The 24,827-nt window shown below is 43.2% G+C and overlaps 1 protein-coding gene across 1 annotated transcript; it reads left to right on the plus strand.

The window, feature by feature from the left end:
* The first annotated feature begins 1,683 nt into the window (after positions 1-1,683).
* On the plus strand, positions 1,684-23,076 carry Rab21 (RAS oncogene family member Rab21). The gene is made up of 5 exons (XM_084584012.1): positions 1,684-2,189; positions 8,408-8,467; positions 13,262-13,369; positions 15,846-16,053; positions 19,206-23,076. The coding sequence occupies exons 1-5, from the start codon at positions 2,052-2,054 to the stop codon at positions 19,334-19,336; spliced, it is 645 nt and encodes a 214-aa protein (XP_084440138.1). The 5' UTR covers positions 1,684-2,051; the 3' UTR covers positions 19,337-23,076.
* Positions 23,077-24,827: the final 1,751 nt, after the last annotated feature.

Below are 24,827 nucleotides of genomic sequence, written 5' to 3' on the forward strand. Positions count from 1 at the left end.
AATGAAGTGAGTGCTTTACCAAGCAGCATTGCATATGAGATATCAGCCCAAGTTTATAGTCTACTAACACGTATACAGTAACAAAGCAGCTGAAAGTGACCTGAAGGAAGTTAAGCAAGCTACCTTCCTGGCCGCATTTTGGCAGCTCACTGCATTCGTTACTCTGGGCCTCAAGCGAACTACTGTATATTGTGTCATAGTGTATATATATAGTTTTTATTTTTACCTTCCCTGTCCTTTCTCCCTCTCGTTCACCTCTTTGATTTCCTCTACCCCTTCCTCGCTATCCCTCTAATTCCACCGCCCCTGTTCAGGTGCTTCAGATATCAGATACCGGGGCTGGCAAACATCTTTTCTTTCCTTTTGTATATGTAATAAAATAACCACTAAAACAACAAATGCTGCTAATGCTAATCATCTTAAATTAGAATCAGATAAGCAGCAAGCTGACACAGTACAGTGCCTAAGTTGTCGTGCTGCGCTGTCGCAAGTTCCTGATAGAAAAATAATATTTGCGCAAAGCTTTGTTGGAAACAATTTCATTCCTTCCAAAGTCATTTTTGCTATATTGCTTAATCGATACATGTTCTGATAAAACACGCGAGTTTTGCACCGTCTTCAGATTGCTTTCCAAAGCTAGAAGGTGGCATCCATGCCACAGAGATATAAGTAATTGACAAATTGCTCGCTAATTTTGATCTGTCATATCTGCAAGCTAAAAAACAATTAAGTACCAGGTTGCTGTTTAGCTTAATTAACTGCTGAATGACACCTCTCGCATTGATTTCGCGGACAAAAATGGACACGACACCCACCTACCGCTGCACTCAGCGCACTATGTCAAAAAACAACAGCAATGACAATGGCTTACGTGAGAAGCGACGGCCGATGTCAGATCGTTGACGCAGACATCGCAAATTTGCTCGGTACCCATGAATCGAACGTCCGACTTTTGCAGTTGAATGGTTTAATGTTAAGGGTGCGTTGCACTACCTCCGCTGCAGCAAAACCACGCCAACAAACTGAGAGACTTTACAAACACTGCCCGAATGCGCCGACGACGGCGTCGTCCAGCTCGTCAATCCAAAAGCTCTGGACGCCGTCGGCGACGAGGAATGAAAGAGCCGAAAAGCCCGCCAGCCCGCCACGAATCTGGGGACAAATTCAGACTCAACTAGGCACATAATAGTCAGCATTTAGGTACTTTGTAAAAACATGGCGTTCAATGCGTTTGGGGAAATCTAGGGACAAAATTTTAGCCGAAAAAACTCTATTCATGGCGGGTTTTAGTCTCGCCCCGTTGTCGTTGCTGACGATGGCGTTAGTGGCGTTAGCTTGCATCGCGAAACTTTGCGCGTGACAAATGAGTCAACCCAGTTTGCTTGAAACTTTCGTAAACATGACTTATTTTTTGTAGTAGCCCTTTGGTAGCCCTACCAGGCAATACTTTCTAGTTTGATAAAAGAATCGACCGAATCGACTTGCAGTGTTTGACAGAAGCGTACTCATAGAAGCAAAACTGTAAAAATTATTTTATTTTCTTTAGTTTTTGCGGAACGTTTTTTTAATATAAAAACTAGATTATTTTATTTTTAATTATGATTTTAAATTAAAAGATTTGTACTTGAGTGAGAGCAAAAGGTGCGATATTTTCAAAATCCCGACACAGACCTGGCGGCCGAAACGACACCTTCATTGATCTTGCCAAGTCTCTGAAGAGGAGTTGTGCTTGAGCGAGTGTGTTCTTTTCAGCAACGCAAGAGAAATCAGAAACACCGCAGAAAAGAGGAACCCGTGTCTTATCACTCGCCGACGACGCGTGCCCACTCGCGGCTGTCAAACTAAGTGTTGACTTATTTTTCTGCCTCGAAACGGAGTGTTTCCCCCGATGACGCCCGGAGTCGTCGGCGGCCGCAGCTACGCCAGGTGTTACGACGACGACGCTTCTCGCCTCTTCGTCGTGTAGTAGCAGCGGACGCTGCTTCAAGTTTCGGTGCAGAAAGGCCCTTCCGTGGCTGGTGTCGTGAAAGACGATTTTCCGCTCAACACCGATGGCGCACGCTAACGCGTCGGGACGCAGTTACGCCTTCAAAGTTGTGTTACTGGGCGAAGGGTGCGTGGGCAAGACGTCGCTCGTGCTCCGTTATGTGGAGAACAAGTTCAACGACAAGCATCTCTCCACGCTACAGGTAAACAAGCTCTTGTTCTTTCCCTCGCTTGGGCGCCAAGTCGCACGTCCGCCCCGTGCAAGATGAAACAAAACGGCACATCTTGGGGCTTGTATGATTTCTTCCTACTTGCCCGGGCATGTTTACTAACTACGTTACGCCGTTAACCCATTTTTCTCGCGTATGCGCTCACCTTGTATTGTTTGTGTGTTTGGGATGAGGGGAGGGTGCTGTCGGGCTTGTTTCGCTCTAACATAACTGTCTGTGTCCGCGCAAACCATTTCTCAAGGACAATACAATCTCCGTGCAACCCTGCTACCCGCCCGGGAAATCCGCCCATTCGTCTGTCAGTCACACCCAAGCCGAAACTTTCCAGTAGACAGAGGCCGGTCCGGTGCATATTTTGATGCTTTAGAGACGCTCCGAAATGGCGGGAAATAACTCCGCAATAGCGATTTCCTTAAATTAATAGCACTAGCCAAGCGTGCGTTGCAAGAGCGGCACGATACGCCTTCACTTGGAAACCTTTTCCGAGTCTGGTGGTTCCGTAGTTTAGTAAAGCCTGGGCTCGTGCGGGCATGGCGCGGGTAGTCTCCTAGTCTTGAGGTTGGTCCTGGTAAGTTAACTTACGCACACTTATCTCTCGTACTACTTGTTTCTGCCGCATCATCAATGGTCGTTGAACGAAACCGGTAGCCGATTGTCTGTGCCGCTTTATCGCAACGGTCGTCATCGTCGAGGTTTGTAAGGAAGGGCTTATTGCGATAGAGGTTTTATCCGTTCTGATCGAAGCCTAGGCTCCTACGTATACAGGGACCGACTGCGACGAGCACTCGAATGGCTTGTTGCCATCGCAAGACCACATTGTTTCATAGACGGAAAAGCCGCAAGTGTGCGCGCGCTCCTGACAACGACGCGTACGGGTTTCATTCGATTTCGTCACCAGCAGTACAGTGACATCGGCGACACGCTGTTTGCTCTTTCATCTCCTGCTGCCGGTTTCCAGCGCACCTTGTTTTTCGTAAGCGATGTTGGTGCGGTGCGATTTGCTTCACTGGGCACGCTTTGCGCATAGCATTTGTCTGCCGTGCGGTGCGTAATGCCGTGTCTGGAGACGAGTACGTGGGAGCTGCCGCGTATTTTTGGCAGTCAACTCCTCAAGCCTACGTGGAAGCGCCATGGAGCTTGGTGTTTGTGGTAAAACAGGCATAAGCAGGTAAAAGTAAAATTATCCATAGAAAACCATCTGTACCATTGACTGCTGATGAGCCCATTACCGACTGGGTAGTTCTCCAAGACCTTAAAGGTTTTGGAAAATGCATTTCATTATATTTGAGAAGCAGGGTAATATTTTAAACACAAATAGGCTTTGTGCAGTTTCTATTGTGGTAACTATTTTCGGCAGTGTATTAAAGCATCTTTGACTGATAGTTGCTGAGCATGAGTTGTCAGCGCTCAGTTTTACTGCTTGCAGCCTTTGTTGAGAAGGACGCGTCTTATTAGCCATCACAGCAGCAAAGCCTCATAGCATCATTATCTCCAGTCAGAGTGGCTATCTAAAGCTGTGGTGTCTTTTCAAACGGCTAGAAGTTGCACTTAATCTCGTGCCATTTCAGCAAGCTTGCTGGCTGTTAGGTCGCTATGTTTCTGACAGCTATGTTTTATGTCTCTGTAGTGCACTCGGAAATCTCTGTAAATCTAAGTGCATTTTTTAATTGGTTTTTCAAACTACAAAAGCCTTAGATAAGGTTTTACATCCTTACCTAATTAATTGTATTTGCATTCTTCGGCTATCTCTGGGGGCTGAAGGATGAAACTGTTGTGAAAGGCTCCATGGTGAGCCCTCAATAAAAAGAAGACGCAAGAAACACAGATTGGCCTTAATTATTTTGGGCTCAGGTCTCGCTCCTTTTTTTGGAAGCTATATATTGTGGCTGTTGCAGGGGCTGTGGCTGTGCAAGGGTTGGGAACCCCGAGCTCACCCAGTCGAGTACCATCAGCAACAATTAAGCACGAACAAGACAGTTGAAACACAAGCTGCAAAATGAGGTCTTTGCTGTGAAAAATTCAATAGTACCTCTAGGTGATTTCACTTGGTTGCAAAGACCGTATTAGACGTGTTAATCAAGCTCCCTTGGTAGTTCCTCTCCTGGAGGTAATCACCTTGTTTACATGGACATGACAGCGAGGGATCGAGTTGAGGAGTCGAGTGGAATCCGGGTTTACATGAACCCGACCATGAGCGGCGATTATGACGCCTCGTGTGGAGTCTAAGAACTAGCAGATGGGATGTGGCCTGTGGACAGAGCGAAGTAATGCATTCGCATTAAAAAGAAAAGTGTGCACAGCTTACTGCTTCTGTCTGAGACAGAACTGCATGCGAACTCCCATTGCTCATATTTACAAAACACTAAAACGTATGAGAAAGCCACCCACTCATAGCATCGCATAGATAATTAATTGGGCACGGCACAAAACGCAAGTAGTCGCGCGTGCAGGTGATTAGTGACCTCTAGACACGTGTGTGTGCATATAACCTTGAACTAATCACCTCTGCTTTTATGGTTTTGATAACTTTTGGTCGCAGTGTTTTGAGTCGATCTTGTCAGTTCAAGGGATGAAATGTGTCACGAATGACAAATTGTCAGAAATAAAGTACTCGAAATGAATGATAGGTAACATTTTTCTTCAATATATAAACATTTTTGACAGTGGAGGTTAAGGAAGCAGTCTCGCATTTCAAATTTAAAAAAAAACATTGAACGCTTTCTAACCGGCGTTCCTTCGCTGTTTTCCTTCTCATCCCTCCGAGTGATGTCATGTGACCGGAAATACCTCTCCCGACTCGGCTAGACAGCATTTACATGCTTCCTACGACGGGGTCGAGCCCGTATGCTGTGCAATGTCAGTGCAGGTAGTCAAAATTTCCACCGCCCTCCACTACAGCCTCTCCATAGCCTGAGTCGCTTTAGGATGGTAAATTCTATAAATCAAACAATTTCATGCTGATAGTTTATGGCATGTGTTCTGATAGTGCAGAGAAATCACTCCAGTGAGATGTGTTAAGAATGCGACGAAAGGCCTAGGTAAGATCGAAAAGCAAAGGTGTTGGCCAGCTTTTGTACACCATTTCACCGTTAAAAGATTGGTCAATATCATTTCTGTCCGATTTAACATGTTGCAGTTTCTCGATGATTGCTATCTGCCCCTCCAACTTTCTTTTCTTCCTTCCTTTTTTTTTTTGCTCTGTAATCCATCCATTGCTTCTTCAACACCTTGCAGGATACCTGACTGTGGTGTTTATTTGTTTCTTTATTGGCTGCAGAGGTTCTCTCCTTCCCGAAACATCACACTCCACAGTTTCTGAAGGGAATACTGAAATATTGGCCTGTCTAAAGTTGTGACAAAGCCACTAGTAAAGATAGGTGAAATGAATACCTTATGCCACATTCCTGCTGCTGATTTAAGGAACACTGTCTTGCTTGTGGTGACACAGCATCAGAATCAAAGAAAAAGTAAAGCAGGAGGAGCTCCCGCTGTGCATCCATTTCTAACTGGTGTCTTGTTCTTTGCTTTTTTGCCTAATAAAGTTGTTTAGATCCTTTCTTGGTCGTTTTGAGCCGCTACTTTACATGGCTGCACATTTAATGTTCACAGTTGCCGCTTTAATTACCATTTAACATTGCACTTGGGATTTCTTTTTTTTTGTTTGTTTACTGGGTATTTGCATAGTGCTGTAAAGCATTACAGCAAGGGGGCTACATGCGTTAAGCATAATGTGGCATGTTAATTTAATGCATAGTAAAAATCATCATTGGATCGCATATATATACACTGCTTGGTGGCAAACTGTTCCAGTCTCAACAGTTTTAACAAACAAAAAAAAGTAGCGAAAAACGTCACCCCTACAAGAAAACTCCTTGACCTTCAAGTTGTGGTCCGATCGCTTCGATATATATATAGCTTGGTGCCTGAATATACTTTTCGCGGTTTATACCTGTTCTAGAATAACAAATGTTGTGGAAAAAATTTTTATCTAACATTTCTTTTGCAGTTCTTTAGCTCTTGCCATCTAGGTTCATATTTGCTTTCTGACCTTAATCTTGCCTGTTTCTCTGTTACTGATTTCAATAGCTCATCCCACCATTTTGGAATGATCGCATATGATGTATGTTTCGTTTTTCAGGTTAAGGGGCTGTATGAACAGCGTTCAAACTGAAACATGCAGTTCGTCTGGTAGAAAGTTTTGCCATGGCATTAAAATGTTCATTCCTGTGCAAGTCAGAGTGTGGACTTGACTGTGGGCTTCAGTGGAGAAAGCATTTTGGGCTCGCCCCAAGTCCTTTGATGAAGTGTGGATCTTGTGCCCAGCTACATCATATGTGAACGTGCATTCTCTTTTTTTCTCTCTAGCTTAGTAAAAGAAAGCTATTGTTAAATTGGCTATTGAAATTTATTGACAGCCTCAGGGCCTCTGGACTACTTGTCCAATCCAGTTTACAAAAGTTGGTGCTATAATTATGAGCTTACACCGGCAGTCTTAACTTTATGGAGTGCACTGTTACTGAAATAAACATTTTCACCACCAGCTTTGCATATTGATTGATTGATTGATTGATTGATTGATTGATTGATTGATTGATTGATTGATTGATTGATGATTTATTATTAGCTTTTAAAATAGATTGAAAAAGGTATATGTACTAATGTTTGGTGTGCTAATTATGCAGTGTATCATTTGAAATCTCGCAGCGCACCCTGAAATGCAAGGTCCTCACACTATGATCCTCACACTAAGTCAGATATCAAGCACCTTGAGAAAATACAAAGAAAATCAGTTCGGTTTATATTTAATAAATTTGCTAGGTTTGACTCACCCTCTCAAACAATGACAGATAATTCTATTCCCACACTTGAATCCCGCAGAAAACAGCTGAGGCTAGAATTCCTTTCTCTCCTGATAAATAACAAGCTTGCAATAAACCAGTCCCCTTATATATCTCCTGCATCAACAGGCTATACGAGACATCATCATCCTGACTCACTGACACCCTATTATGCTCGAGCTAACACGTTTATGTTTTCCTTTTTCCCTCGCACAATATCAGATTGGAACACTAATTTACAGATGGCTATGCATTGCAATTAATATTGTATAATTTCTTATTACTTTTGTGGTTGTTCTTTGCTCTTTTTGTACTTAACTATGCCCCTCTGCTTGGACCCAAGGGTCTGCAGTATGTAATAAATAAATAAATAAATAAAATCCATTTACTAAAGTTGTGTTCCATAGACATTGGTTGCGGCTGTTCATATAACATCCCAACATATTGCCACACACCATTATAATGCTTGTCTTTGCATTGTTCAAGGCTGCCAGCGTAGTCCTTATCTTTTTGTTAGCCTTGCCAGACACAACACGATTCCTCCAGAATGATTGTATCCTTGTGCAGCTGTTCTTGCCGGGTTCGAAATTGCTGTAGATGTGACGCCTTATCTCAAAGGCTTACTATGAAGTTTTAAGTTCACCGTGACCGAGAGTGATAGTCAGTCTGAGCTTTAACTAATGCCTCCACCATGTTCAGTTCTTTTCGAGGGCACAGGTTCGTCTGAACAAAGCAATTTTCCATGAAAGCCTTCAGCTGTATTTTTTTCTGCCTGACTGCCATCTGCACCACATGGCATCTCATTTTAGTGTGTTAGCACTTAGACCCCTGCTTCTGGATTTCACTGATGCTTGTTTGTGTGATCCTTCTCATGAGCATGCGTCTAGCAGGTGGTAGTAAGTTTCATGCCTAGGCACTGATTGGCCAGCAGTTCCTGTGACATCATGAGGCCACATGTCATGGCCGAGTAGGCACTAACACCCTCTGATTCCTAGTCATAGATAACCTGTGCAGACACGTCCGAATGGCTTGCTTGAAGTGGCACTTTATATCTTGTGTGTCTGATGGTGTGTCATGCTTATTAGCGATTGCCACTCTATGCTAGTGATTATGAGTGGACCGAAATTGAAACCAAAGTGCTATCGCGCCTAATTCGCATTTATCTAACTACGCTAAGTAAGCTATCCTTTTTTTTCTTATATCTATTTTGAAATTGCATGGGAATGAGTTGCTGTGATGTCTCAATGGGAAATCTGTATTCACAGCTCATCATTTCCTGCAGTTCTGAAAAGGTGTGGGATTGATAAAATGATTCTTTTTTTCTTTTTTTTTCTTTTTACTTTCCTCTTGCAGGCATCTTACCTGGACAAAAGGCTGAATATAGCTGGTGAGCGGGTCCATTTGGCCATTTGGGTAAGTTTCATTTTTGCATGCATAATAGATGCAAAAAGTAGGTACCTAAAAGATGTAAAGCATGTGCTGAGTAAGCCCAGATGCTTGCTCATCAGAGCTAAAGTTTAATTCAGAAGTACCTTTTTAAATATGCAATGCTAGCATCATATAAACACGACAGAAATGTGCTATCCAAGGCAGTTACTATGTGATGTAGACAGTTTCTTTGTTTTATCTCGCCTGCATTATATAAGGTCTCTAGCATCTTATACTTTCATTGGTAATTTCTGATTTAAACCACAGCTGCAAATAAGTGCTTTTGTTGTCTCTGTTGCCTTTTGTCTGTCATTTTGCTGCTTCTTGGCCATAAATACACTAGTTTCTATCCACTTATTATTTAGTTCACTAACATTAGATGTCCGTTAAAGTTACAAGATCACAAGATTTTTGTCCCCTCGATTGTTTGTTACTCTTGATAGTTGCCAGTGGTTGCCGTTACTATATATATATAGATTTTTTTTTTGCTGCATGTTCAACCATACTACCCATTCCTCCTTGTTTAGCGCTTGAATAATGGAAACATAGTGCATATGTATTGCTTTGGTTGATTTTGTGTACCTATGTCCACGCGTGTACCTATGTCCGCGCCTATTTGAACTTTGTTTCAATGTATATTGTGCCCCTTTCCTGCAACGGCCTCAAATACGAGGCTAGCAGTATGTTTAAATAAATAAGTATGAAAGGGAGCAATCAGTTTGCTCAAAAGCACTTATTAATTTGTTATTCCTCTACCAAAGACGAAAATGGCATTTGGCTATTACATGACACGAGAGGTTCTAGTTAGCGAACAGAAAAAAGTCTACTTGTCACACACAGTTACGGAGTAATTATTTACTCAAACCTCAAACTTTTTTACTTTCATATTGAGCATCCCTATAATTTTGGGGCTTTGTTTGGGAAGTTTTGAGACTTCACATACTTGAGAGCAACTTGTTTATAGCGAGATCATTTCCTGCTGAAGCGATCATTTGCAGTTAACTTGGATTCAGGTTTGGTTGGGTTATAAGTGGGCTGTACTGGGGCACCAGTGGGACATACAAGGCACAAGGCCATCATCAGAGTGGCGAGACCGAGACCATTGGACACTGGTTTTGCATTGAGGTAAAAAGAATGTCTGAATTGTGGGAAGATACTTCAGGTAACTCTTACATCTCAGAGGAAGTAAGGCCACAGAGAAAAGATTGGTCCTCTGATGCGTTTAATGCATGCAGGCATCTCCTAAAGGTTCTGCATGAATTGGTCGCAGATGAATGTTATGTCAAGGGTGTATTTCTGTCCTCGTTGTGCATTTAATATATTTTGCATGCTAGTATAGCATCACTTTTTACACCATGTTGTACCTTTTTAATGAGTAACAGAGTTTAGGTTTTAGGTATCATTCAGACATCAGCTATTGTTTGACAGTATTTATCTTTGGACCACTGAACATCACCAAGCAATTTGCTGCAAATAAAACGGACTTTCTCCGTCCATCCCATGCATATCTACAGGCCCGTTCAAACTTGTCCAGAGTACTAAGGCAGTAAGCTGTGAATCAACTGTAGTGAAATCTTATCGCAGCTTCTCAAGTGTGAAGAAGGCATTTGCGCCTGGTGTGGTTCACTTGTCTATTCAGGGGCACTCGAGCAGAAGCGTTATCAGTGGAAGTCAGTAGGTGTTTTACAATTTTACTTTATATCCTCTACACAGCAATGCTCAAGTGCTATAAGTAGCTGTGATCATTTTAATTCAATTTAGATCGATTCCATTCGTGGCTCATAGCGTTAGATGTCATGGTGTATGTTGTAATTTTCTGACTTGGAATTGCCCTGCAAACGTCTGTTGTAGGTTGTTCGCAAAAGCAGTCGTGAAACTAAGTTTATTCGTTAATAGTATTGCATTCTGTTAACTTTTGACTGCGAGCATAGGTTTCCGGTACAAAATCTTGTAGAGGTTTAGAAGCTTACAAATGCTGACTAGGACGCTCTCACTAGCAGGCAGCCTTCTTTTTCATACTGAGCCTGCTTGTGCTGCGGGTACTTGAGAGAGAGCTTCTTATCTGTCAAGGTGGTGGGACTTGATGAACAGGACCTCTCGGCCCTCAATGTTAGGCCAGTTACAACACGCGGAAGGTCGTGGGCACATTTCCACAAAGGTAGCAATGACCTTTGCTCCGGGCAATAATCTTCATGACATTTCTTTTTTTTCTTATTTTTTTACAACTTGCACTACTGAAGACTTGATTTGCTTGTGATTCCAAATCACTGAAAAAAAAAAAATCTAGAAACGCAGAAAATCAAATTTACTTTTTTTCTCAAGGAAGTGAATCATATTTTATACCTTGTCTTTATCTATGAAACTGTGCGCTTGTATAATTGTGAATTAATGCTTGAGTTCCTTTGTAACCATAATGTAATAGAGTGCAACTTAACCTAACACTGAATTAGTTGCAGCATACATGTGCATTTAAATCTTGGCGCTAAATAAAGGAAGCTTAAAAAGGAACACAGCTTTTTTTGTGTGTGTTTTAAGAGGCGCGTGATACTCTTTGCAGACGTTCAGAATATCTTGGATATGGCACCCTTTTGCAATTTTATCCTGCCAGAATTATTGTCAAAGCTTTCTTCTATCTCCATAGTCACAGCGAGCCAAAATTCCTCTGTCTTTTGAAGCTCTTTCCACCCCCATTATTTTTGGCAAGTTTGCCAAAAGCTTCCAACTGCAGTGACCAGGCAGATGCAGCCGTCTCCTAAATGAAGCACTGCTTTTTTCTTTGCCTTGTTTTTATTTCTTGCTGCATGCCCAACTAGGTACCCTTCCATAATTTTTCTTTTTTCATTTTCTTGTGCCTCTTGCAGCACTTAATGTTTTCTCTGTAATTTGTTCCCCTTCTCCAACTTTGTGCTCACACTTGCTGTGTTACCACGTTTGCTACTTGATTGCTGTGTACCGCACATGCAGCAAGCACAGAGCAACCGACAGTGCGGGTGTGCTGTGCTTGTTAGCCGCTGTCTGTAAAGCATTTTTTCTTCTTTTTTTTTATTTTGTAACTCTGGAGTGCCCCATAGATAGTGGAGATCTGTGTCATCATTTCTGTTGATGTAGATGTAGTCCACGAGGCTGCTTCAACACATATATCGTGTCGCACAAAGAATAGTGAGGTCTCCAAACTGCTGATTGAGGCCACTCGAAAGGAACTCTTTGAGCTAGGTCACACCTGCATGCCTGTATGCAGAGATGTTTTTACCGCATCTCTCTCTACCAATGTGACCAAATGGAAGTACTTTGTACCTTTTTAAAAACAACCTTCTCAAAATTGATCAAAACCAAGCTGTGCTTGATCAAGGCTGAGAATTCGGGCAGCAGCCTGTTATCATACGAACTTATCAGAGGCGTACCTGTTATTTCTTTCTCATTTTAGTGTCGTAGCATTAGGGAGCCCTCAGTACGATTTTTCCAGTGTCTGTCTGCCAACTTTGACAGCACTTCCAAGATTGGCCCGCCATGACCCTTCACCTCAAGTGAGACACACGACTCCTAGGCGTGAAATTGGAGGGTTTGAACCTTAACATCATCACCTAAAGTTCTCCTCGCAGCCATTGTTACTGCCACTGGCAGGTAATAGTCGACAGGTGACGTGGTCTGTTACTGATCGGTCGGAAGTTTGTGTCGAATCCACATTTCATATCAGTCTGGGCAGCACTTTTGAGTTGGGAATCAGACTCACTACTTCTAGGCCATGCAGGCATATTCACACAAGTCTTGATTAAGCGGGGCTATATAGAGGTGGTCCTCCACATACTGTATTAGATTGCGAGCATATACTAATGATTATGTGCAACCTGAAACGAAAACCAAAGTGTTAGGCCACCTGATTCACACTTGGCCTAACCATGCTAAATCAGCCTCCATTATTATCTTTTTTTTCCATTCAGGAGTTAAGTTCAAAGTGAATTAGTTCACCTCATGCTTCTTATCTTTCTAGCGGCTCTGAATTTGCCTGCCGCATTGCTTGAATTGCTTGAATTCTCATCTCACTGGCTGTGTAATATAGCATGCCGTTACCACAATTTCGTCATTTTCATGCACCCTTTCTTCTCTCTTTCATTCTAAAGCCGTAACTTCCCGTCCTTGGTGTGATTTGGGAGTCGCAACCTATAATAAATCTTCATTGGGGAGCCTACAATTTTGTCAGGCTGTCTTTTGTAGAAACGCTTTTTTGTTCTCTCTCCTACAGTGCATAGACAGTTAATGGGAATGAAGTCCACTGCATCCAGCTAGCTAACGGATGGCAGCTGTCCCCTTATGCATTGGCAGTGCATTTTGCAGTTTGCCACAGAATGAATTTTTGTAACTGGAACGGGTGTCTTGACAGTTCAGGTGACGTGACTACTGACTGTCATTCTGTGGAGTTGTGATGCATGTAAATGAAAAAATAATAATAAAAAGCTATTAGCCAGTAACACTTCCGGCATACTGCACAGACGAGCCTGCCAAGCTCGCACAATACAACTCCTGCTCTTGTATATCTGTTTTATTGCGAGGGGATCCCTACGACAGATCCATTTCAAAACCTTATTTTATATAAACTTGCATTCATACACTGCATGAAAACTGTCATGTAAGGGCAGTATATATATATATATATATGTATGTGTGTATGTATGTATTTGGCAACTACACAGTGTCTGTTTCAAAACCCGGTTTTATATAAACTTGCATTTGTACACTGTGTGAAGGTGCAGTTTAATAATCTCTCATTGCGATTACCTGCAGGACACAGCAGGCCAGGAGAAGTTTCACGCATTGGGGCCCATCTACTACAGGGACAGCAACGGGGCGGTGCTGGTCTACGACATCACAGATGAGGGTTCCTTCCTCAAGGCAAGTACATATACCAAAGCGATGCTTTTTTGAACATCGGACTTATTGTAATGGCAGGGGATGAGATAAAATTGAAAAATAAAGGAACAATTCCTGGTTTCCTGCCAACCTTAAGCCTCAAAATATTTTTAGATATTATGCAGTGACCCACATGCTTTTGTGCCTTTTAATAATGGATGCACAAAGCCAGGTTTTCAAGAAGGAAGTGATAGTAGACTGGCATTGCTGGTCTATTTATTCATTTTTGTTTACTACAAATACTTGCAATTGCTTATTGGGCATTAAAATTTGGGAGGAGGGATGGGGGGAGGGGGGGAGGGGAATTGTGTACACACACAAAGGTAAGAAAAAATTGGCGTGCAAGTATACCAATTTTTTATATAGGTGTTGTCTTTTTTTTTTAAAGCTCTCACTCGTATTTCTGCCAGGGAAGTGATGTCAGAAGCTTAGCTTAGATTTCGAACATTCTTGAAACAGGAGTTGCAGTTAGTAGCCTATGTCACGAGGATATGTGAGCCTAAACAACCTCACACTTGCTCGCCCTTCTCCCCCCAACATAAAAAAAAAAATTCCAAATAACCTCGGAGGAGTGAAGAAATACTACTTATCACAAAGCTCACAAAAGCACAGAGAAAACACATTACTCGAGACTTGTTGTGTGCAGAAGAGCCTGATATAGTATCTTTGCCTTTACAGTGCAGATACTCACTCAGATGAGTCCTTCACATCAATATGGTTATTCTCCTGCAACTAGTTCAGCCAGAGCTCTGTAAGAAGTGTATATTCAGTGTGATCCCACAAAATCCACGGTCCTTTATCCTCGTCATCTGGGAGTGTTCACCAAAAAATGTTTCACTCAGTGGGCGCATCTCTGAATGACAATCTCAGACACAGCCCTCACAGTCACTGGTCTAGATTAACTTCCTGTCAAATCATCAGTAGTGATATTCCTGAGCACAAGGGGTACCACCAGAGTGGCACGTCATCGTGAAACACATCGTGAAGTGGTACCATGATGTGAACCATATTCGAAAGGATGTCACTAGCAAAGATGCATAGGTGTATTTATTGTCTCCTGTAGGAGTTGTTTGAGTTCATTATGCCAAACGTTTGTCACTCTCTCAACAGCAGAGAAATGGCATTTTGCATGGGTTCCTCACAGAAGATTTCTTGCACGGTGGTAATCTTGCTGCTCTCATACTAGGTCATAGGAGCAGTTGGTAAGCAGCAAAGCTTAAGACAAAGCGTAAAACTAACACTGGTGTTCCAGTTGAGGAGGGCAGGTGGCAACGGATAGCCTAATAACTTGGGAGGTGGTTGGACCCATTGATCAGACACTCAAGTGTAAAAATTGGTACACTTCGCGTCTGGCCCACGTGGCCTTCTTCAGAGGTGTACGCTTTAAGAAGCTACGCAAACCCACTGAGTTCTTTCGTGGGCAAACCCACTTTTGAACATCTTAGCACGAAGATGTGCTTCATGTCACTGTGTTCATTCAGGGTTTCAGCTTCTGGTTTCGCACTCTAATCACTGTTTGTAAACACACACACAGATTAGTTGTCATTGCTGTAAATTGTCCTGGAAAAGACGTTCGCTTCAAAGTACTAGCACTTTGGCCCTTGAGAATTCCAGGTTTGCCTCCAGCTGTCTGTTTTGCAAGACAAAAATAAAACTGTGCATGTCTGCGGAAAATTGTTTGCTGTCCAACCGCAGCTAATGCTCAGCATTTGCGTCACACATTCCTAATTGCCCTGTGGTTATTTTTTCCTTGCCACCAGCGAGCCAGTTTTGAAGATCGTTTTGGATTTGTAACCAAGTATGTTTATTCTGCGGGTGGTTTTTCCTACTGTATTGTTGTTGTTTTTTCGTTACCACTGAAAATTGCCATGTTGATCAATTCAGCATGGTGATGATGTTGACAAGATCACAGGACATGATCACATGTTTTTTATTGATTCTTGGAATCGCGACGTCACTGCTCAAATGACCTAACATCTCTGATTAGGTGTCGGAATTTGTGGCGTTATCACGAGGGGCTATACAAAACTGCAGTTACTCCCTTCTGATCAATTCACTCTCTCCAGTGAATGCCACGGATCACTGCATGTGCAGATAAAGAAGTAATAACGGTAAAACATTTTTATTCACTTCAGTCACAGAAAGCACCCACAAAATAACTGCGCGGTAATTATGCATTACTAAGCTTGCAGTTGCATGCAGTCTTCTTTTTTTTTCTTTTCTCGAATGCTTTTGTTTCTCCACTTTTGTACACTGCTATTTAGTGTTGCGTTGCTGTTGTATGTCGCTCTTAATTGCTTCAGTATGGGGAAAGCTTTAGTAGTGTGTTTTGTAACCACCTTTTTTACTTGCTTTTTCCATCTGCACATTGAACTGGAATCAGTGAAATCAAGGAAATAGGTGTAAGTGGCATGAGCAGCCCGGTTATTGAAAAGGTGTATGCATCGTCTCCCCCTAGGTGAAGAACTGGGTGAAGGAGCTGCGCAAGATGCTGGGCACGGACGTGTGCCTCACCATAGCCGGGAACAAGGTGGACCTGGACAAGCAGCGCAACGTGTCCGCCGCGGAGGCCGAAGAGTATGCGGCCTCTGTCGGGGCCACCCACTTCCACACTTCGGCCAAGCTCAACCGCGGCATCGACGACCTCTTCCTCGACCTCAGCAAACGTAAGGGACGCTTGCAGACCCAAGTTTTTGCCACATCTGCTTGCCATTACTTTCCACGGATGTATATGCTCGGAGACCATCAGCTGCTTGCCCCGCCGGGGTGGTGCAGCGGTTAAGGCGCTCGACTACTGTGCCCAAGGACGCGGGATCGAATCCCGGCCTCAGCGGCTGTGTTTCGATGGAGGCGAAACGGAGTGGCGTCCATGTGCTGTGCGATGTCAGTGCACGTTAAAGAACCCCAGGTGGTCGAAATTTCAGGAGTCCTCCACTACGGCATCTCTCATAGCCTTAGTCGCTTTGGTGGGACGTTAAACCCCACAAACCAACCAACCATCAGCTGTTTGCTTACCAGGTTAGGTTTCATGAACTGCGTAGTGCCATGGTAGTAGCAGCAGCAGTACTGCTACGACTACTACTACTACAACAACAACAACGTTTTGGTAATTTCAACTGACCTCATTGAATCAGCAATTTATATTTGAACTAGCGCCGAGGTCTCATCATCATCGAAGGTATTACATTTGAATTAGCAAGATTTAAAAAGCACTCAGAATAAAATAAGTCTGAAAAATCTGTAAATTTCTGCATTGCACATGTTGCACTTACAAGTTACAGGTAGCAATATTAGCTGGTATTTGTGCTAGGTTCAAGTTTGTCATGTCTGTGGTGCCTAGAATGGGTAGGTGACATGAACGGAAAGCAAGTGGGAAAGCAAGTGCTGTGCTTTCTTCTCATGGTTTGTGTAGATAGCTCTGCTATCCGTATCGTGATGCGCTTCGCCGGACTCGTCACGAGCAGAGATTCCAAACTCATTGCTCGTGCAAAAACCAACATTTATTTGCAAGTACCTTTATTCGTGCCTGTTAAGACAAAACCGAAAGAAAGGACCTAAACTGCTACAGCTGTAACTCGCAAGGGCGATCAGTTATGACACCACGGTTGTCATATATGATGCCCAGCTTGCAGTGGTATGCTTAAAAGGAGGAGCGCCAAAAAAAAAAAAAAAAAGGGTCATGATCGAGCTTCAGCTACTGTGTCAATATGGCATTTACTGCACATTGCGTTCCAAAGGTAGGACTTCATCTCAAAGGCAGTCCACATATCTGAAACTAAATTCACTCATTAAAAAATGAAATTCTTGGAAAACGTTTTTTTCAAACTCAGTCTTTTTCTTCAAAGCATCCTCATGGGATAAGGGGAACACGCTGAACGGAGGTCTTCAATACTATTACGTTTGCAAGTTAAACTCAATGCTTTCTATGTGGGCCCCGCCGGGGTGGCGCAGTGGTTACAGCGCCCGACCACTATTCCCAAGGGCGCGGGATCGAATCCCGGCCTCGGCGGCCACTTTACGATGAAGGCGAAAAGCAAGGTGCCCGTGTGCAGTACAATGTCGGTGCACATTAAAGAACCCCAAGTGGTCAAAATTTCCGGAGTCCTCCACTACGGCGTCTCTCATAGCCTGAGTCGCTTTGGGACGTTAAACCCCACAAACCAACCTTTCCATGTGGGTTGCTTGCACCAAGATTGATCGTCGCTTCAATCCAGCAGCTTTTCCATGTTACAACTGCATTTTCAAAGTGGGCAGCATGACGATGCAGTTTTATCTGATCTTTGCTGCCTGTCTTGTGCCCCAATTTATTATGCCGCCGGCTATATGGTGAGGCGCAAAGCAATGCTTTGCCTCCCTTTTTTTTTTTACATGAGGAGCAGTTTGTCTAGAACAGGACAGAGAACTTCAGCCTGCTTGTTAACAAGCACTTCTCCACCGCAAAAGAAACTGTGCGTTGACATGGTGAAAAGACGTACGCTAAAAGATAGAAACAATGCACACGCTCGCTACAGACAATTCAGACAAAATGATCCAAATTATTTCTGCGCTTGCGGACAACAAATGTCTAAATTCGCAGGTGCGGACTTTTATGTGTTCGCCCAAACAATATGCATTTTAGCGCAAGGTGTGAACGTGGATTGTTATATATTTGTTTTGTTACCGGTGACAGCCCATTGTTCTCTAGGTCTTGTGACCACAACTCTAGAGAACAGTTAAGGTGCTCCAGCTAGGAATGCCTCACTTCAAGGAGGCCTTCTGTGACTGTGACAAGGCAGTTATGCAGCATAAAAGAGGGTTAAGAACAAGCTTAAGCAGGCATATCAGGACGCTATATCGATGGTCTGTCTTTAAGCACAGACATGTCAGAAGACTATATCAATGCATCCTCTCATGACAGACTGAGAGGGGCTGAAGAAAACAAAAGCCAACAGATGGAAAGAGCTGCCCGAGCGTAGAACAGAACTGCCATTGTTTATTTCCAGTGAGTAAACGGCCATTCCAGCATGCGAAAGCTAGCAATATTATTGTGAATGACTAGTCACCGCCTTGTTATTTGCTAATTTGGTTTTATATTTCAAGAACCTATTCATAGTGAGTTTGTGCTTAACAAAATCTTAAATTCACCCAGCTGCAATCGTCATCAGTGGGTATGGTCGTTCCTGTTGTCTATCATCATGATCACCATCCCACCAGCGAAGGACAAGGGCCTCTTCCACCGATTTCCATTCAGCCCTGCGGTGTGCAAGCTATGATGAATGTACCCTTTCAGGCATCCTATCTTGTCGTTACCCAATAATGGGAAGTCTATATGGACAGGATGGCCGCAACTTGCTTGGAGCGATGTCAATTCTATATCCATCGGTGAGGCCTCTGTACTATACTAGATGCTGTTGGTCTGACAATGATGATGATGATGGTGACGTCATCATTGAACACTAGGAAGGTGCAGAATACCTCTACAGCACTAGCTGGGACTAGCTCTTACCCTTGTTTTTTTACGATAGGTCAGCCTCAGATAAACAGACCGTTCCCCTCTCAACCATCACATCTCTTCCTCAAGAATTCTCGGTCTCGAGTCCCGAGACAGTTAGACACCATCAAGCACATTAAACATCCACTTGAGCAATCACAAGAATTCCATTATTGTTTCACTTTAAGGATCAATCAATCAATCATTTATTTCAATAAAATGTACAAATTTCAAAAAACGTTTGGCCAATAGCCAAAATTACCCTGTGCCTGTGAGCGTTCTTAAAAATGTTCCGGAGCTTCCTTCCTTCCTTCCTGACCTTCGTCCTGTTTCTCCTCCTGCCTGCAGGAATGATGCAAGTGGCGGACGCAAACGATGAACAGCACCGCAACAGCCTTGGTCGCGGAGGGAACTCCCGGCGAACGGTAGTCATTGTGGACGACAGCCCGGTGCAGAAGACCAGCTGCTGCGGCGGCTGAAGATGGCTGCACCACTGCCGCCGTCGTCGTTGTAAAAGTGCTGCAATGTTTTTTTTTGTTTTTGTTTATTCTCGATGGGAGTCGCCTCCTCTCCGCCGCCACTGCATCTTCAGCGCAGAACTGTGGCACTGAAGATTGTGCCGACCCCTGTCCTAAAGCCTCGGCTGAGTTTATTCCTGTCCTCTTCTTCTGCAAAAAGACTGGTTCTTCTCATAACCCGCTCCTCCCTCAGAAGACACGCACGCAACGTGCTACTCCACCTGTTTCTCTATCTTTGTTCACTGTTAAACCTTGAGAGCTTAACTTCGATGCACGCATGTGTGTTTTGTGTGTGTGCGAGCGCGTTCAAGGACCATGATGTCTTTTAATATCTCTATATATATTTTTTTTTTTCCTTGCCATCTTTATGCAACACTAGGTTTGCTTTACGGCAACTGTAGGTGGTCTTTGCCGGCTAGCGCTGTTTTGATTGGAGAGTCCCGGTAGCACGTATGAGAGTCGTTTGTGCAAGAAACGGAAGGTTTGGGTGGTGCCCGACTGCGGGATTAAAAAATGGGAACGAGCGGTTGCATAACGGTGTCATGGATCTCGGGGTGGTTTAGCGGGACGCTGTGCTGACTGTCGCCCCACTAACTACTTATGCTTCTAACGACTGCTGCGCGATCTTCTTATTGTGACGGCAGTTGGAGCAAACAGTCGTGTAGAGAGCTCTATTTTATCCCAAATACCAGGGGTCACCATGATGAAATACTGGTCGCCCAGATATTAAAAGGAATGCCTTAGCCACACTTACCAGTGATTACTTTGTAAGTTTCGCTAACAAAAAACGTTTTTCTCATTTCCTAAGTTACTTCTCCTGTGAAAGTACAGTATCCAAAAGACGTTTTCCAATCTACTGCAGAAGTTGAATGCACAGTTTGCCTTTGTGCACAGAGTGACCGTTTCTTTTTGTGCTGGAGTCGTTTTTTTTTTTTTTTTTCGCTTTTAAGATTTCTGAGCGCAGCGCAGTTCCAATATATCCTGCAGCCAGTTGTTACATTTCGACTAATATTACTGGCAAGAATCAAAACCCTTCTCTCCTGTCTGTGACCCATGATGATGTGCGGATGACATGTATTGGCTGCAGTTTTCTGTGTATGTTCCCATGTTCCATGTCAATGGGACATGTCATTTTATCTACTTTGCATAACACGAGCAGTGTGACACCTAGGTAAAAGTTAAGTCTTAATGTTGCTGATGTGCATTATTGCCTTTTAAACTGATTACACCACTGGTTATCCAGTATGGAGGCACAACTGTTTGTGGAACTGTGTTTAAAGTGTGTTTGTTAAAGTGTTGAGTATGTTTTTTTTTCTTTACCGGTTATAGCAAATAATTGCGAAGCTCGTTTTCTATTCCACCTATGAAAAAATGACACTCGTGTTACAACCATGGTCCTGCTATGTTTGTCTAAATGCGATGCTTAGCAGCCCAGAATGAATAGTTGCCAGAGATGCGACATGTTGAGGAAATGTCCTAATGCAACACTTCTTTGTTTAGAAGGAGCAGATTTCCCTGTGGATGTCATTGATGCTAATGGCGCAGGTGACGATCTGTATCTTGGTGACAAAAAGCCTCGAACAACTGCTCCACTACAGTGACTTTTTTCCCCTGAAGTAAGTCTTGCTCAATTTAATGGGCCAGGCTCAAAAAAAGTGGTCAGCGCAGATGAAAAAAATTTGTATTCATGCGCATGCTCTGTGGATAATGTAAATATGTTTTGTATCCAAACATAGGCTATTGACCGCATGCTGTAGTCTTGAGCCAGCCTGGATCCTCCTACAATTATTGATGCAGTTTGTCGCAGTATATTCATTTGCAGAGGGCAACAGCTGAGCAAAGACCACCAGTTCATTTCGTACCTGGTTTAGAAGGAGATGAAAGGATAATTTGACGGTTAGGCTTAGGGTAGACTTAATCGCATTTCACGCCGTGCACCATTAATAAATGTAGGATTTTACAAGTACCCATTTATTTGGACGTGGCGAAGAGCTTGGAAAATGGTGGAAAATTGTTATAACTTACCAAAAATGCCTAAATGGGAAGGTCTTCCACCAAAGCCTGCCAAATATGGCCATTATACTGTGCCATGGATCTGGTTTTCCTTCACCGCACTTGTGTCAAACCATTCGTGTGGAGAGGGGTCAGGTACAAACAAGTGGACACTGATTTCTCTGTTGTTGTGTGTTTTTTTTTTTTTTTTTCTTGTAATGTTTATTCCAGCCTTGTCTATACCTCTGCTCATGCGACGTGTAGATGCTTGCTTGCTAGTCCAACTTTCCAGGATAAAAGATTCCTGGCTTTGCTGTATGTACAGTGTGGAATGGAACACCAAAATTGCATCGAAGATACAGAACTATAACTACTACTGTGACCCATAGGAATGAAAAGGCGGTCTCTTTGCAAAAGAGGCTCAACAATGTCAACTCGTCAGGCTTAAACTTGCACAAGCGGCTTAACTAGGCAAGTTATGCCAGAGAGGGCATATGGGTTCATGTTTTGAAAGCACAGTGTTGCTGGAACAAAACTACGATTAGAGGGGAAACAGTTTTGACTGGTGTGCATTCGTATCTGTTTAGTCTTGACCTTGGATGCATCTTTAAAGGCTGTGCATGGTTTTGTACTTTGAACGCAAGGACGTTGGTTATTTATGCATAAACTTGGCTTAGGTAGACAGGCAGCTAGGTTTATGAGAGTTGATGTTTGTGTATTTTGTATACCGAGACCTAAATTAGTACAGTTTTAAGAACAAACTCTACAAAAAATTTTCTACAGAGCGAGGGCACGGAATGTCTTGACGCTCTCCATCAAGTGAAGCTATATAAAATAATCGCCGTTGCAGAAGTATCTGTAAAACGCCAAACAAACACTGGTTTAGAAACAGCTGCTTTCAAACTTTGTGGTTCTGAATAACCTGCATTGTAAGCAAGTCTGCAGAGAAATTTGTTTGATTTGGACTTTCGTTGAGCTGTAGGGTTTTCAATGGAGAGTCTCGAGTGTAAACTATTGCTGAAGTGATTTCTTGCGTTTGTGTAAGCACTGTGCATTTGCGATGATTGCAGCAGCAGGCTGCTATCTTTTTCCTCGGTAGTAGATGCACGCACGAATCGAACTGGTGCTGTCGAAGCAAGAACTATGTTTGTGAAGACATGTCAGTTGTGTTCTGTACGTTCATAGTGCCCGTATGTTCAGTTCAGTTCAGTTTGTAGGGGTGTCATCAGTCCAGAAAAAATGTGTACGAAGTTTTCAGAGTTTTCTTTTCTTGCTGGCATGCCTTCTATATGGGCAGCTTTTACTAACCAAACCCGAAGCTAAAGATTATAAGAGGGCACCAAAATCATGTCACCTTCACGAAAGCCTTTCGCAATGACTTCGACACTGAAGTCTCGCCAAGCTCAGTCTTGGTACATTAGAATAGTTGTAGCTTTAATTATTTAATGATCCACTCCCGCAAGGCCCCTAAACAAAACAGGATGTAGAATGCGCTTTATGAAGATTTCTTAGGAAGTTTCAGCTCGCATTCATGAAATGATGATGAAATGCCTGAATGCTCGCATGTGGTGTCATTGTTTTGTGTGGTAAAGTGTGCGTGTATCACAACGCGTAAGTGGCAGAGATGTCGGCTGTTCAAAGCACTCTTTCGTAAAACCGTTTGAGCGAGGTGTAATAAAAGTTATGCATACATAATGCACTGTAGGTCATTCTGTCTTGTTGCCTCGCCGTGGTGGGTTAGGGCGCTCAACTGCTGTGCCCAAGGATGCACTTTCGAATCCTGACCGCGGCGGCCACTTCTTGATGGTGGCGAAGCGAAGAGGCATTCATGTGCTGTGTAATGTCGGTGCACTTTAAAGAACCCCAAAGTGGTCGAAATTTCCGGAGCCCTCCAATACGGCGTCTCTCATAGCCCGAGTCTCTTTGGGGCGTTAAACCCCACAAACCAAACCAAACCTTCCGTCTTGTTGCCTGGGGCTGTCGAACTGGTTAAGCCGTGGCCTAAGTTGGCCCCAACCTGGACTTGTTTCTTGCGTGTGTGGCACTAGAGGTTCCGTATTCCAAGTTTGCGTCGTTGAAAGTGTAGCTATCTCCCTGACCGCGACTCATCTGATTGGTAGAAACGCTGGAACGGGAAGTGGTAGTGATACAAGTCGGGTAAGTCGAGGTCAGGAAAATAGCTACACTTTCGATAATGACGCAAACTCTGAATACGAACCCTTAACTATGCCGAGACATTACCTAAACCTGCAATTTCTTGTCATATTGCATGGCCCTGTCAAGCTAGACCTAACCGATACCTAAGCTCAGACCTAACCCATGCCCCTTGTCAGCCGCAACCTTTCCCCAATACAAACGAGGTCTTCTGCGCCAATAGTATATTACATTGGGGAAGCTGTGCCATCATGAGGCTGGTTTTTCTCATTGCGCTACAACTCGTTAGCTCCCAAAGATGGCTTTTAGACTATCTGAAATTCTGAACAGTTTTCACACAGCAGCTATAATTATTATAAATATTTGGCGTACCATTCAAATATTTGGAAATCCCAAAATTTGTTGTTCAAGACTGGAAGAAACGTACAAATGGAAATGAGGCATGCATGCCGGAGCAGCATCATGCTTTCAAAAGAAGAGACTAGCAAAACATTAATCGGTATTATAGCCTCCAAGTATCCTTGTAAAATCACGCACAACTGGGATCGACTGACTGGTGTATATGTAACTGATATCGGCTATTGCCACAGGCTAGTGGCTAAACGCTGAGCGCGAAACAGCAGCAGAGATGTTCAGACTGCCTGTCATACTGATAGGACCAAGACATGGCCCCCCTTCAGGACACCGTCAGAGTTACCAGGTTGGAAGGGCAGAATTTACATGTGACGCTGAGCCGTCAAATATCACTGCATGTTACCCTCCCGCATTTTCACGCAGTAAAGGTTGCCAGTCCATTTGTCAGACTATGCAGTTTATCATTTCATTACACAACTTGATTATTGGTACACATTTAATGGCAGCGTTTTATCTTTTGCCCATCTTTATTTTCCACAGCACTCTCTTTGTCTTTCTCACCCCAATTCCCTTTCCCATGCAGTCTAGCGTGACAGTAAATTCTAAACACCGCCTAAATTCATGTTTTTTAATTAAATGGTTTCTTCCTCTCTCACAAGGAGTGAACTAATTAATACCAGAGTTTTAATCTGGCGAAACTGCAGTGGAAATTAAGCAGGTTTAAAATGATTTGCCATAGATGCTACAGCCGACCAGAGGGAATTTTGAAAGATTTGTTTGAACTGAGTTGGATATATCGAGACCACTGAAAACATGATGTCCTCTACGACTTGTAGCAGCAGTGTTCACAACTTTAAAACTGTTTGGACACCATTTGTAAAAATTCCTTTATTCCTATATTCAGAAAGAGCCTCCACTGTTCACTAGAAGTGTGGCTGTGTCGACTACAATT

Source organism: Amblyomma maculatum, chromosome 11 (genome assembly GCF_055883805.1).
Source record: "Amblyomma maculatum isolate TAMU_Amacu chromosome 11, ASM5588380v1, whole genome shotgun sequence".
NCBI classification, from domain to species: Eukaryota; Metazoa; Arthropoda; class Arachnida; order Ixodida; family Ixodidae; genus Amblyomma; species Amblyomma maculatum.

Coding starts and splice junctions, on each gene's coding strand:
- Rab21 (XM_084584012.1), top strand. CDS start 2,052: ATGGCGCACGCTAACGCGTCGGGACGCAGTTACGCCTTCAAAGTTGTG. Junction 8,468..13,261: donor GGGTCCATTTGGCCATTTGG/GTAAGTTTCATT, acceptor GATTACCTGCAG/GACACAGCAGGCCAGGAGAA. Junction 16,054..19,205: donor CTTCCTCGACCTCAGCAAAC/GTAAGGGACGCT, acceptor TCCTGCCTGCAG/GAATGATGCAAGTGGCGGAC.